At 49.3% G+C, this 14499-nt stretch overlaps 1 protein-coding gene across 1 annotated transcript in view; it reads left to right on the forward strand.

Annotated features, from left to right (window-relative positions):
• Window positions 1-14499, forward strand: part of CEMIP (cell migration inducing hyaluronan binding protein) — a 160225-nt gene that overhangs the window by 113905 nt on the left and 31821 nt on the right. The window contains 3 exon segments of the mRNA XM_018066296.1: window positions 5836-5907; window positions 5910-6010; window positions 8156-8365. Of these exon segments, the coding sequence (XP_017921785.1) occupies window positions 5836-5907; window positions 5910-6010; window positions 8156-8365 (383 nt within the window).

Genomic DNA, 14499 nt, shown 5'->3' on the forward strand with positions numbered 1-14499 from the left:
CCCAGAGGAAAACTGAGATGTATTTGCAGAGAAAGGAAAATCAATACTAGGCATTGAAAATATCAGCTGCTATATGTGGAATCTAAAAAGCAGGTACAAATGGACTTATCTACAAAACAGAAATAGAGTCACTGGTGTAGAGAACAAGCTTATGGTTTCCAGGGGCTAAAGAGCAGGAGGGATTAATTGGGATATTGGGCTTGACACATACATACTACTGTGTATAAAATAGATAACTGATAAGCACCTACTATACAGCACAGGGAACTCTACTCAGTCCTCTGTAATGGCCTATATGGAAAGGAATTTTAAAAAGAGGGGATGCACTTTGCTGTACAGCAGAAATTGACATACCACTGTAAATCAACTATAACCCAATAAATTTTTTTTAACTATATCAGCTGCCACAGGACCATTGTACCTAAAGAAGTATTAGAATCGAGGGGTAGCAGAATACTCTGGATTGACAAAGTATAACCAACATATGGAAAGTATCTATTAGCTTAGAAACAAAACTACAAAAAGTAAAATTCGACAGTCTTTTTGGCTAGTGGGAGTGTGCTTGAGAAAGAATTTGGGGGCTTTCTTCTAAGTGCAATGGCTTCTTAGACTTCCTAGCTCCGCACTTACAGGATGGCCCCGAGGGAAGCAGTTCCTAGTGAGTGCCAGACCCTGGGGTCCTCCTTGGATGCCCTGTGTCTCCCGAGGACAGTAGAGGCAGACAGGCCTTCTGGGACGTCAGGCGTCCTCTGGGACGCTTGGCAGGAGTGGCATTCAGACGTTTGAGCTTTGTCACTGCCCTCTGTGAGGTGACCCTGATTCTGGGGCTGGCTTTGTGGCTTCTAGGGAGGTGAGAGCTGGCCTTTGAGGCCCAGCCTTCAGGGAGAGAGAAGAAGGAGCACCGCTGGAAGAGGCCCTGGTCTGTCCACACCAGCCCCGATCTGCACCTCAGTGCTGGGCACCTCCAGGCCTGGAGTGAGATCCAACATGAACAGGACCTAACAGGGCAGCAGGTAGTGCCGTGAGTGACCTTGAGAAAGGGAACCGTGTGATATGAGGGCACTTCTGCCTCGCCCCAGAGCATGGTTCAGGGGTAAATGATCGAGCATGGCAGTGTTTGACCAGTGGTTCTAGGGGCTTCTTGAAGACTGTTCAGGCTGGACAGAGTGTGAGATGGTGCTGCTCTGGGTGCTGGGAGGACCAAGGAGGAAAGAGTGAGTAGAGAGGAGTATACCCCCCACGTCAGACCCTCCAAGCTCCTTTGGTTCATGACTGCCCATGTCTGTGTCTCCAAGTCCCACAGCCCAGCCTCCCCTGTGCCCCCTTAAGCAAGGGTGGGACCATCTTGCTCAGAAGCTTTAGGGCTTTTGTGAAAACAGCACCCCCAGTGAGAAAAGTCCCAGGGAAGGGTATCTGTAAAGTGCGTGTATGTGTCTGCCTGTCTGTCCTGGGGAGGCCCTCATTTCTCCTCTTCGGCTCCAAGCCCATCCTCTGGCTGTCCATCCCCCAGTGACATGGAGCGGGGACTCCAGCTGCTTCGCTCTTTTCCAGAATGGCACCGCCGCCCGATTGCCATTCCATGTCCTCCTGCCAGGCTGGCTGCAGAGCGGGACGCAGCCTTCCTGACTCCTCTTTCCTCACTGCCCCCAGATTCCAGTAAACAGGCCTTTTCGCATTTTAAGGCTTTTCTGATGGGAAACAGATGGGGATAACAAAGTCATGAAAATGTGTGAATCATCTAAAAAGAAAAAATATTCCCAAGTTTTGCCAACCACAGTGCGATTCTCAACACCTCCTGACATGGCAATGGGAAATGTCTTCAATTTTCTACCATTTCCATTCCCCACTTCCCACTTTGCTTGTAACCACCCAATATCACACTCACACACTTTTAAGTAATACTACTGTTTTCACTCTCCATGATAACATAAAAAGGTGGAAGCTACTGTTTTCTCCATGACCCAGATGAAGAAACATCTTCTTCATTTCTTCATGAAAATTAAATGTCTAGACTAACGCTTTCCACTGTGTTAGCCACCAACCACTTATGGTTATATAAATGTAACTAAAATTAATTTTAAAAAGGAAATTCCATTCCTCAGTCATACTAGCCAGATTTTAAGAGTTCAGTGACCACCTGGGGCCAGTAGATGACACGGAGTAGAGCATGCCCTTCATCTCAGAACTTTCTGGGGATTGCTGCTGTTGTAGACCCAGCAAGTCTGCTTGGAGGATATGAGCCAAGATTCAGACTCAGAGCTCTCAAGTTCAAAGGCTACGTGTTCTCTCAGCATCCTCACTCAAAGATGACTAGACAGGAGGCGGAATCTAGGGCACTCTATGGCTTAAATCTGCCTCTCAGGGACCCTCCAGCCCAAGCCTCTCTGGGCTTGTTCCCATGGTCTGAGAAGGGCAGGCCCCACTGTCCCCTCCCCCAGAATCCCTGGATCATGTTAGGTCAGGAACCTCATGCACAGGGTGGAAGATCCTCGATGTTCGCTTTTCTCTTGAGCCCAGTGTCCTGTGCCATGACTGCACTGTGGAGAGGGGGCACTGTAGAACCTGGCCAGCCGTAGTGTGAGCACTCAGAAAGGTCAGAGTTTTATTCCTGTGTGGGTCCCTCTGCACCCCATGCCTTTCCCACCCCTCGTCTGTGCTCACAGCCCTTCTGGATTATTTGAGACAAATCCAGCTTGGCCATGCCTGCCCGCTTTACCCCACACCCCCAGCCCAACCGCTCCACCCCAGCTCTCAATACCCCCTTCCTTAGGCCTTCCTGTATCAGAGCTTAGAGAAGGAAGGGAGGGTGGGTGGAGGCCGGCTGGGAGAATTCTGCAGACAGGACAGGATGCTGAGAAAGCAGAGTGCACAGCTTCCCTGGCATCGCGGCCTGGGAGCGGCCTGTGAACACAGAATCAGGGCAGATAAAGCAGCCGTGAGGTCTGTCAGAGCCCTGATAGGGAGCCCCACAGCAGGCGGGGGAGGAGGCGGTGGGATTGGAGAGTTCTCCCAGCTCTCAGTCTGTCTTCCCACCTCTGCTCCCAGGACTCTAATCAACACAGCGCCTCCATCCACCTGGAAGTCCCCCCTACCCCTGGCTGCTTTCCCTCCTCCACCCCTCCACCCCAGCCCATGGAATGGAGAAAGCTCCCATCATAAGTGTGAAGCCAATGGTGGGAGCCCTCGGGTCAAGCCTTTGCTTGGGGATAGCTGCATGTGTCCTAGCCCCCTAGCATGTGCCCAGGGCTGTTCCGGGCACATTCCCTGGATTAATTCATTTCACAGCTATCTCTACCTTTTGAGATATATGCTATGATTGTCTCCATTGTATAGATATAGTCTGAGATTCAGGGAGCTTAAATGACGTGTTCAGGGATCCACAGCTGATGTTGAGGACGGTCGGGGAAGACTTCACTGAAAAGGAGCTAGATCTTGAGGAACAAAGTGATTTGCTCCATGGACAAAGGGAGGAGGCTGTCCTGGCCAGAGAGAGCAGCTTAGGTAAAATCTCTAAGATGTAAAAAAGCAGAGGCTTGCTATGGGTAGGATGGGTGGTGGGGTCTGGCTGGAGCAGAAAGGGCTGTGAGGGAGTGAGTGATGGTGGATAAGCCCACAAGAGTCTGGGTTTTACTCTGTCCATCCTGCGGGCAGTTGGGCAGGGTGCTGTGCTGCTCGGAGCCGTGTGCGAATATTACCTTGGTGACAAAAGGGACTTGGTTGATGTCCTTAAGGCTCATGAGATGGGAGGTGAGCCTGGATTATCTGGGTGGGCTAGGTGAAATCAAAAGGGTCCTTAAGTATTTATTTATTTGCTTTGGCTGTGCTGGGTCTTCGTTGCTGCCTGAGCTTTGCTCTGGTTGTGGCGAGCAGGGCAACTCTCTAGTTGCAGTTGCGATGCGTGAGCTTCTTATTGTGGGGGCTTCTCTTGCTGTGGAGCATGGGCTCTCGGGTGTGTGGGCTTCCGTAGTTACAGCACTTGGGCTCAGTAGTTGCGGTTCCCCCGCCTCTGGAGCATAGGCTCAGTAGGTGTGAAACACGGGCTTAGCTGGTCCGCAGCATGTGGCATCTTCCCCAGGCCAGAGCTTGAACCCACGTCTCTTGCATTGGAGGTGGATTCTTTACCACTGAGCCACCAGGGAAGCCCAAAATGGTCCTTAAAAGAGAGGTATAGGAAGGTCAGAGTCAGAAGGCAGGAGAAGTGGATGAGGATGAGATGATTGAATGACATCACCACTCAATGGACATGAGCTTGAGCAAACTCCAGGAGATAGTGAAGGACAGGGAAGCCTGGCATGTTGCAGTCCAGGGGGTCACAAAGAATCAGACATGATCGAGCGACTGAACAACAACCCAGGAACATTGACCACTATCTGGATCTGCAAAAGGCCAGGAGCGAGCTCTCCCTGGAGCCTCCCTACAGAACCAGCACTGTCGACTTCTGACTGTAACCTGGTGGAATGGATTTTGAACTTCTGAACTCCAGGACTGTCAGACATTTCTGTTGTCTTTGGACTTCCCTGAAGATCCAGTGGTTAAGACTCCATGCTTCCACTGCAGGGGGCATGAGTTTCATCCCTGGTTGGGGGACTAAGATCCCACATGCCACATGGCATGACCAAAAAAGAATAAGAAATTTCTGTTGTCTTAAACCACTAAATTTGTGGTCAGTTGTTACTATAGCTGGAGGAGGCGAATACCAATTCCAAAGGGAATATTTTCTCAGCTTCGCCAGGCACTGGTCTCGCATCTTGAATTGAGATGCTTCAAAGAAACCACCACCTCCCTGAGTCTGCAGAAATCCAAGGCAATAAACATCCTCTGAAAGAATGCAGACCCACCCACGGGATGTAAGCTAGGTGAAGGACTGGACAGAGGAGCCAGCCCTCCCCGGGGCTGAGAGGGCAGGGTGAGGTCACTGTCGGCGGGTACTCCTCGGGGCTCAGTGCAACCACAGCCTTTGCATGTGGGCCCCAGTGGTATCAAGGGGCCGAGCTCTGTGCCCTGCTGCTCTACTCAAGGTCGCAGTGAAAGCCAAGCGGTGTCCGGGGTATGGTTCGGGCTGCAAATCAGCACAAGAGACTGTTGCTGTCTATAATTACATCCTCAGAAGAAAGAGACAGCACCTAGGAACCAGGTCAGCAGTCTCAGGGACGAGCTGAATTTAAAGGCAGCCTGTTGTTTTTGTTGTTGTTCAGTCTCTCGGTCTGGTCTGACTCTGCAGCCCCATGGACTGCAGCACGCTAGGCTTCCCTTTATCGCAGTGGCTTTGAAGAGGGGATTCGTCTTGTGTCCATAAGAAACCCAACTGGTAGGCAGTCTAGGGCGTGAGCTCTGTGGGATCATCCAGAGCCCAGGTTTCTTCCCTCTGGTTGCTGGACCATTTCCAGGGTATATTCTCACACAGGCAAGGCTGGCCCACCACCAGTGCCCACATCCCAGCCCTGGGGGAGAGCGGGAGCCGCCTGCAGGGTGCACGATCGCCTCTGCTCATCCTCTGACCACGCTGACCTGCGGGGAGGCTAGGGAGTATGGTTGTCCCGGGGGGTCTTGTATCAGCTAACATAGAAGTTTCTAGTACTGACAAGCAGAAAGGGGGTAGGAATTAGGGGACAAATAGCCATGTCTGCCATGGGCTTCAGACATGAGCGTTCGTGGCTGGCTCTTCATCCAGGCAAGTAATTTCATCTCCCTGGGCTTCACTCTTCTATAAAATGGGGCTCAGGGTCCTGGACAACCCCAGGTACCACAGAAGCAGTGGAAGTCCCTGGTGGGTCCTGGGCACAGTGGATACAGGCAGCACCTCTGATGCTCCCTGCTTCCCTTCTTCTGCCCTAGGCAAGCCAATGTACCTGCACATCGGGGAGGAGATCGATGGTGTGGACATGCGTGCCGAGGTGGGACTCCTGAGCCGAACATCGTGGTGATGGGGGAGATGGAGGATGAGTGCTACCCCTACAGCAACCACCTCTGCAACTTCTTTGACTTCGACACCTTTGGGGGCCACATCAAGGTACGACAGATCTACCTGGCAGAGCCCGTCAACCCAACCAGGAAGATTCGCACAACACCATCCTGGGGGCAGGGGTGCTTGGCAGGGAAGGGACTGGGAGGCAAGGGGTAGGATCAAGAGAGGGGGACCCTCTGGAAGTGGGAGGAGGCTTGTGTATCATCCACTGGGGTGCAATTTCATCTGTCAGTGCTTGGGGCTGAGAGAGATGATGAGGAACACCCACTCCCCAGGTCTGTGGCACCCATCACACTGTGCTTCCTGCCTTCATGGTTTTCAATTTTCAATCATGGCTTTCATTCCCTTTCTTCATTAGTTAGCCCTGAGGACTTTCTAAAAGAAGAGGCATTTAACTCACACAAAGTCACATTTATAACAGATCCTTCCCAGGTGGTGCTAGTGGTAAAGAACCTGCCAGCCAGTGCAGGAGACAAAAGAGACTCAGGTTTGATCCCTGGGCTGGGAAGATCCCCTAGAGGAGGATATGGCGACCTACTCCAGTACTCTTGCCTGGGGAATCCCATGGACAGAGGAGCCGCAAAGAGCTGGACACGACTGAAGCAACTTAGCACACACACAAACTGTGAAAATACGGAGAAAGTGATAAGCAAGGGAGAACTAGAAGTTCTAGCTTCACGTTTACCTGTGAGTTTCCCAGTAGAGACTCAAGACCAAGGCAGAGATGATGAGCTACAGGGGTTCTCATTGCGCAACAAAGAAAAATGGTATCAATTCACTGGAGCTCATGTTTTCCTAGCATTCAGCTCATAGGGGAATTTTCTTTAGCATCTCTCTATAAGGTGCCTATACGTGGCATATTGAATATCCTAAGACATGCCAGCCTCCTTCATGAAGCCATTGCTTCCAGTGATTTGAGGTTAAAACTGGTAGAATAACAGTAAACCCTGGGGTTTTGTAAAAATAATTCTTTTGAAGCTAAATCCATATGCTCTAAGGATAAGACTATTTTTAGTAATCTAACAGAAAGGAATAATTGAGTGAAACAGTTCATCATGGAGTCCCTGCTGAAATAGGTAAGACAATTTTCTTTTTGTCGCAGGGATCTATATAATAAGATTTCTAGCATCTCCAGCCCCTGCTCATTAAATTCAAGCAGTACCTCCCAGTCACTGCACCCTCCAATACCACTTCTGCATATTTCCGATCAGTGTCTGGGGAGGAGAAGGGGCAGGGGTGGTAGTATAAAATCATTGGAGAGATTAAAGCAAAAATAGCAGGTTTATGTCACTCACGCTGCTACAATCCTGTTTCCCATCTTGAGAGTGAATCCCTGAGTGACCAGAGCACTCCTTCCCACTTTGCCCAACCTAGACCCAGAATCATTCTTAACACAGCTCTCCAGGGCAGCCACTGCCAGAGTCGGCATTCCCATGGGCACCTGATTTTGGAAGGAATGGTTAGCATGTCCTGAAGTCATCCTTCCCTAGTAGAAGTTAGCAGAGCTCAACCTGGGGCAGGAATTGTGTTTGAACTGTGCTTTCATGGTGAGTTCCTGGAGTATAGACATTCATTGCGATCAAGTGGGTCCTTTGAAATGTGTAGCAATGGCTCTGAGTGTACTATGACATAAGCGTGTGGAACACCCTACAGCTCACACACACACTACTGGAGTCACGGGCTGGTGAAGACCCCAAGCTCAGCTTCCCCTTCCCCCAGCCAGGAGAGGGCCTCAGATGGTGGACCACAACCTGGGCTCTTACTGCCCCAGCGTCCATCCTCTCTTGGGCTCCCTAACCCACCTAGGGCATGCTTCTTGCTAGCGTCCCCCAGGTTATCTCAGGGTCACCCCTTTCTCATAATGCTCAGTAGCTTAGGAGGCAGGAAAAGAAGGCTGAGGCAAACCCCAGACACCGCACATTCCCACTGCACCTCTTGATCCCACACAATCCGTTGCCCTGCTCATCACAATATTATCAGCAGCACCCTGTCTCCAGTGAGGTAGGAAGAGTCAGACATCTCAACCCATTTGCAGAGAATGTCTTTGATGAACTGAGTCCCTGAGGTGGGGCTCAGTGAAACATTCTGAGGACAACACGTGTATGTGCATTTCTGAAATGTGGGCACCAGCGAGGGGGATCAGGGAGCAACCCCATGGACCCCTTCTGACTCTGGGCTCTGCTCTCCCAGTTTGCACTGGGATTCAAGGCCGCACACCTGGAGGGCGTGGAGCTGAAGCACATGGGCCAGCAGCTGATTGGTCAGTACCCAATTCACTTCCACCTGGCAGGCGACGTGGATGAAAAGGGAGGCTACGACCCGCCCACGTATGTCAAGGATCTCTCCATCCACCACACGTTCTCCCGCTGTGTCACTGTCCACGGCTCCAATGGCTTGTTGGTAAGCACTTCCTTCCCGGGGCAGCAAGGGATCCAGAGCCCCTTCATCTCCTTCATTTCCCTCCCTGAGGCCAATCTGCTTACTGCTGGGCCCAGGGATCGTTTGCAATGGTGGGATGTTTTAGATCTAGTCACTTGGTCCAGGGCCATTGGGGGTGGAACCATCTTTGGCTCAAATTTGAGAACAATATCGATTGAGAAGAGGTAACCCACCAAATAAGGAGAAAATAAGGGTGTATCCTTGCTAAAGGGCACCAAGCTACAGAGATGGGTGAGCACTCAGTGGTCACAGGGAGTCTAGCTCTTCTGCTCCTTGGTTTGCCCAAGGATCATTCCATGACTGTGCATCATGATGAATCTGCTTAACTGCAAATGAGGCAGGGGTCATGCCAAGCCTGCCTGACGGGCTTGCAGTGGTGGCAGGAGTGGGCCCTTTCCCTTTTTCTTCTGTTGAACCAAGTGTCTTCAGAGCAATAAGCACTGGGAGAAATGCCTTCATTAGTAAGTTGGTGTGTGTGTGTGTGTGGCTTGTCTTGATTTGCACAGATAATTTTTACACTCAATTGATCCTTCTTTAAGTGAACTCAGCTTACATCCTCCATAATTTTAAAGCTGGACATTACAAAATGGCACCCTGCATGCTGAATCCAGTTTGTGTTTTGTTTGGCTTGTATCATGTTTAGAGAAACATTTGATAATTTTACATGAAATGGAACTTTCTTTCAATGGACCAAACTCACATCCTCTGTGAACTTTTAAACCGGATGTCACAAAATGGCACCCAGCAAACTGAACCCAGTGGCCAGATGTGTTTTGTTTGGCTTAAGTGTTAAAGAAACATTTGAATGAGTTTTCATCACTTGAAAATGGAGAGATTTCACATAAAATCTTGGATTTTTGGCTTCCTTTGAGAAGTAGGCTGAATTGGCAACACTAGACCCACATTCCTGCCTGGCCACAATAGACTGGGGCAAAGTCATAGCACCCCCACCCCAAGGTGGGCTTTGCTCTGGTTTACACCATGCCCACCACTTCCTAGTACATTATAGTAAATTCTCCTAGCAGGCCCACTCATCAGTATAAAGGGGACAGCATGGGTTTGGGGGCATAGTCTAGAAAGGCTTGGTCCACAGGTGTTGAGCTATGGACCTTGGGCAAGTTGCTCACCCTCTCTAAGTCTCCTGTGGGAAACAGGCTCACGTGGAGTGGGGGGTGGTCAGAGCATGGAAAGTGCTGTGGGTGGGGCTGGAGGGCTGTTCCCAGGGGCTTCTATCAGGGCAGTGCTGCAAGGGGACATCTCCAGGGAGACGAAAACTGTGGAGAAGCCGGGGAAGTGGGATCTTCCTGAATTAGGAATCAAGCCCGTGGCCCATGCACTGGCAGGCAGATTCTTAGCCACTGGACCACCAGGGAAGTCCCTTACTCATCTCTTGATTCATGAGCTGCTCTCATCTCTCCTCCCCTCCTGAGCCCACATGAGGAAAACAGACCCTTGGCCGTGTTTTCCCCCAAAGGTTCAGAGGCTAGGGCTTCTCCTGGCAGAGTGGGAAGGAGATGGGCCGAGGGGGGGTGGTGCGGAGTGTGCATCACAGATCAGCGCAGACATCAGCTGGAAATGGAGAGACCGGTTTTTCTTCTCAAGCCCTCCCTCCCTCTACCTGGTTGTGGGGGTCCTGCAGTGCCCTTCCCCACCTGTCCTGGGCCACCTTAGAAACTCACTCTTTTCCTCATTAGGCAGAATGATTGAGTTCTTGGTTTCCTTTTCCAACTTATATTTGCATTTTCGTTTTTTTAATTTAAATTTATTTATTTTAATTGGAGGCTAATTACTTTACAATATTGTATTGGTTTTGCCATACATCAACATGAATCCCCCACGGGTGTAGCTCATTAACACAGGCTGCAAAACAAATCACCGCCTACTCCAAAGCTCTTTTCCTTAGCAGCTCAAAAAAAAAAAAAAAAGAGGAGGCAGAAATGGCAGAAGCTCAGAAATTAGTCTTCCTTTTAATAAGTTCATACTTAAGGCCAAGTTTCTCACTAAGACGAATTATATCATACTCACCCTAGAAGGCAGAATCAGGTATACAGTTCACTTCTGTTTGTATTTGTTTTATATTTTAAATTGCTTTTTATTGGTGTATAGTTGCTTTACAATGTTGTGTTAGTTTCTGCTATACAGCAAAGTGAATCAGCTATACATACACATATATCCCCTCTGTTTTGAATTTCCTTCTCCTTTAGATCACCACAGAGCACTGCGTAGAGTTCCCTGAGCTATGCAGCAGGTTCTCATTAGTTATCTGGTTTTTAAAATTAATTGATTTATTTTAATTGCAGGATAATTGCTGTACAATATTGTGACAGCTTTTGCCATATACCAGCATGAATCTGTTTTACACAGGGTAGTATTTATTTGTCAGTCCCAGTCTCCAGTGCATCCCATCCACTCCCCCATTCGTATTTGTCTCAGTCATTTCCTTTTCACGCTGTGTGCAGGCTGCAGGAGGAAGTCCTCGTAGTTGGGGTGACCCTAAGCCCTGATTTGCATCGAACAGTTTCAGTTTACAGCTGTTGTCCCTAAACTGATTACTAATAAATAATAGTTAATAGCAGTTATGTTAATATAATTATCAACTTAATAATTATTAATTATATTTAATAGTTAATAGTCAATTGATATTAATAGTTCCCACTTTCATTCTCAAAAATGTCCTGGTTGAGACAATAAACTACATGGGTCGCTCTAACTGAAGCAGGTCCTAAGAGCTGAGGAATTTTACCCCTCAAAATCTCATGCCTAGACTCTACTTTACAACAGTTGAAGACTGAAAACGGCTGTCAGGAATCACTTTCATGATCTCAGTCATGAGGGAAGCTATCCAGAAGAACAACGGGAAAATGCAGTTTGGGCAAGAGAATGGCCAGGAGTGCACACATTGCTTCCGGATAGCAAACATGAGGATTCGGTGGGAACACCACATGTCCGTGTGTGTGTGTCTGTTTATCCAGCTCCTCTCTGTCTATCTGAGAGCCCCTTGGACTGCAAGGAGATCAAACCAGTCAGTCCTAAAGGAAATCAACCCTGGATGCTCCTTGGAAGGGCTGATGCTGAAGCTGAAGCTCCAGTACTTCAACCACCTGAAGCAAAGAGCTGACTCACTGAAAAAGACCCTGGTGCAGGGAAGATTGAGGGCAGGAGGAGAAAGGGGTGACAGAAGATGAGGTGGTTGGATGGCATCGCCGACTCAATGAACATGAGTTTGAGTGAAGGACAGGGAAACCTGGCATGCTGCAGCCCACGGGGTCACAGACGCAGACACGACTGAGAGACTGAACAGCAACATCTGTCCTTCCACCTACGTATCTGTCATCTATCTATATGTGCCCATCTCAAGCTGTATCACAGTTCAAGGGTCTTAATTCTAGGAACTGTTCTAAGGAAGAGCTGTCATCCAGTGTTAGGGCTGGAAGGGATCTCAGAAGTCTCCCTAAGGACCCTCGCAAATCACACAGCAAGTCTGTGGTGAAGCCAAACTTGAACTTGTGTCTTCCACTCCCAGCCCAGGGCTTTCTTCTACCTTATCACACTGCTCTCTTGACTCTATATGCTACTTCACCCCACTCCTAAAGAGAAGAAAGAAACGCAATACAAGACAGGAGCGTTTTTTCTCTGGTGCTGTTGAGAACTGGTTCGTACACAAAGTTTAGATCAGACAGATGGAGAAGCAAGTCTCCATCCGTCCTTGCAAGAGAAGGGACTTGGGCAACTTTCTAAGTCTCGGTGTCATTGGTTGAAAGGGAATAGTAGTTTGGATGAGGATTGGATGAGATAATATATATAAAGCATTTCACACCCAGCAAATAGGAGTTATTTTTATTCCTTTCAATAAGGATTTTTCTCTCCAGAGCACAACTCAAGAGGAGGGAATTTCTTTTTCAGCCATTTGTTAGAATAAGAATGTATTCATTATTCACTTGGATTCAGAGAATGACAACCAAAGTATGATCCAGACAATGGGCAACTGGGTGCACGGGATGTAAGAGGAACTGTGGGCAGCAGGCAGGAGGCCCGGGTCTGAACATGGCTCCACCGCCCTCCTCTGGGCCTCAGTGTCCTCCTCTGTTAAGTGAAGGCATTGAACTTGCTCTCAGATGTCCCTGCCAGGACGAGCAACCCATGCTTTCTCACCTCTTCCTCCCAGGCTTGTCTGCCCAGGCTATTTATAAGAAACTTTCATTGCTCACTAGGAGGAAAGGAAGCAGTCCCATTGCGTGACCTTGGTATTGGCTAAAATGCTTATTGAGGGACAGAATAGCGTTCAAGACCACACCCTTGCCTATTATCAAAGATCAAGGGGGTGATACTTGTTTGAGAGAACAGAGAGCTTGCTTAGCACAGGGCAGCTGTGCTTGTGACCCACCTCTACGGGTGGATGGACACAGTTAGAAAACTTGGGTTTCAGCCCTGGTTTCACACATGTGGGTTGCATGACCTTGGACAAATCACTCAACCTTTCTGAGTCTCATTTTCCTCATCTCTAAAAAAAAACATATTATTATTGAATTATGTAAGATTTCAGCAAGATTAAAAGGTATAAGCGCCCAGGCCAGTGCTGGGACATGAAGGGTCCTAGTTCTGGATGCTTCTAGCAGAAGGTTGCATGGGAGTTGGGGGAGTAGGTAAGATTTGTCATAGAAGAGACTTCAGAGGAAAGCAGGGTGTTTACCCTGGATTAGTGCTTCTCAGACAGGGGCAATTTTGTCACTTCCCTTTCCCAATGGAATTGTTGTTTAGTCTCTAAGTCATGTTCGACTCTTTTTGACCCCTTGGACTGTGGCCCGTCTGGCTCCTCTGTCCATGGGATTCTCCAGGCAAGAATACTGGAGTCGGTTGCCATTTTCTTCTCCAGGGGATCTTCCCAATGCAGGGATTAAACCCATGTCTTCTGCATTGCAGGCAGATTCTGTACCATCTGAATCACTGGGGAAGCCTATCCCAATAGGATACTTGGAAATGAATGTCTGGAGATATTTCTGGTTGTCACAGCTGAAAAGGTTCTGCTGGCATCTAGTGGGTAGGGGCCAGTGATGTTGCTGAACATCCCATAATATACAGGATTACCTCTTGAATGGTAGCAGTGCTGGAGGGGGAGTTGTTTGGGGGTGATAGATGAATTTTTTCCAGGGCCTGTTGCAGCATCAGGTTGAATGATGTCATAGGGGAGCAAGAGTTTCCCTGGTTGGGTGACGTCATTGGGCAGTCAGGACCTAGGGACAGGGATGGAGATGGAAGATCTCAGTCAAGGTAGTGAGGTGTTTCTTGCCATCCTCACACCCCACTGTGGACAGGGCACCTTGGGAGGTAGCCAGCATCTCGTCTGGGCCATTCAACCAGACCAGGATGCCCATTTGTCAGGGATGTTGGTGAACAGAGTCAGGAAGGTACAGCTCTGCCCAGAGGCCCTCTGAGGGCCCTCTAACTCTCAGATCAATGAGTTCATTGAGATTCAGACCCAGAGGGGCCTTGGAGATCCTGGAGCTGGACTCCTTCATTGTGAAGTGGGGAGAGTGTGCTGGAGAGAGCTTGAAAGACTTGTCTGAGAGACTGTACCCCAGGCCTCTCCATGTTTCAAGTGGTTTCTAGGCTTAGCCCCCCGACTCCGTGATTCCAAGAAGGATATTGAAGAGCTGGAGTTTGCATCCCTTTCTGGCTTTCTCAAATGAGGCTTGATATGGATTGTGGGCTTCAAAGCTGGCTTGGGTCTATCGGTGAGGGCAGAGTGAGGAGCCAGTCTTCCTACAATAAGCCCACCTGGCCTGGCTCAGGTGCTGTCCCCAGGTGGCACTCTCCCCACCGCCCTTTCTGGGGGACCTCTTGGTGAAATCCTCTAAGTCCTCGTAAGCAGTGTACTGGCTGTGTCCTCACCAGGTTAGGCTCACAGGACCTCATCCACAGTCTCCTCGTGGGCCCATTCTAACATCTTGTCCTTTTCCCCACCCCGGGAAGCCTCAGTCACAATACCCCCAGCTGCAAGGGACTTTAAAGTCTGGCTCTATCGCCCTGTCCCACCCTCCCCAGGCCCAACATCCATGTCTGGTCCATTTTCAAATGCCCAGTGCCCCTCTCAGAGC

Source organism: Capra hircus, chromosome 21 (assembly GCF_001704415.2).
Source record: "Capra hircus breed San Clemente chromosome 21, ASM170441v1, whole genome shotgun sequence".
NCBI lineage: Eukaryota > Metazoa > Chordata > Mammalia > Artiodactyla > Bovidae > Capra > Capra hircus.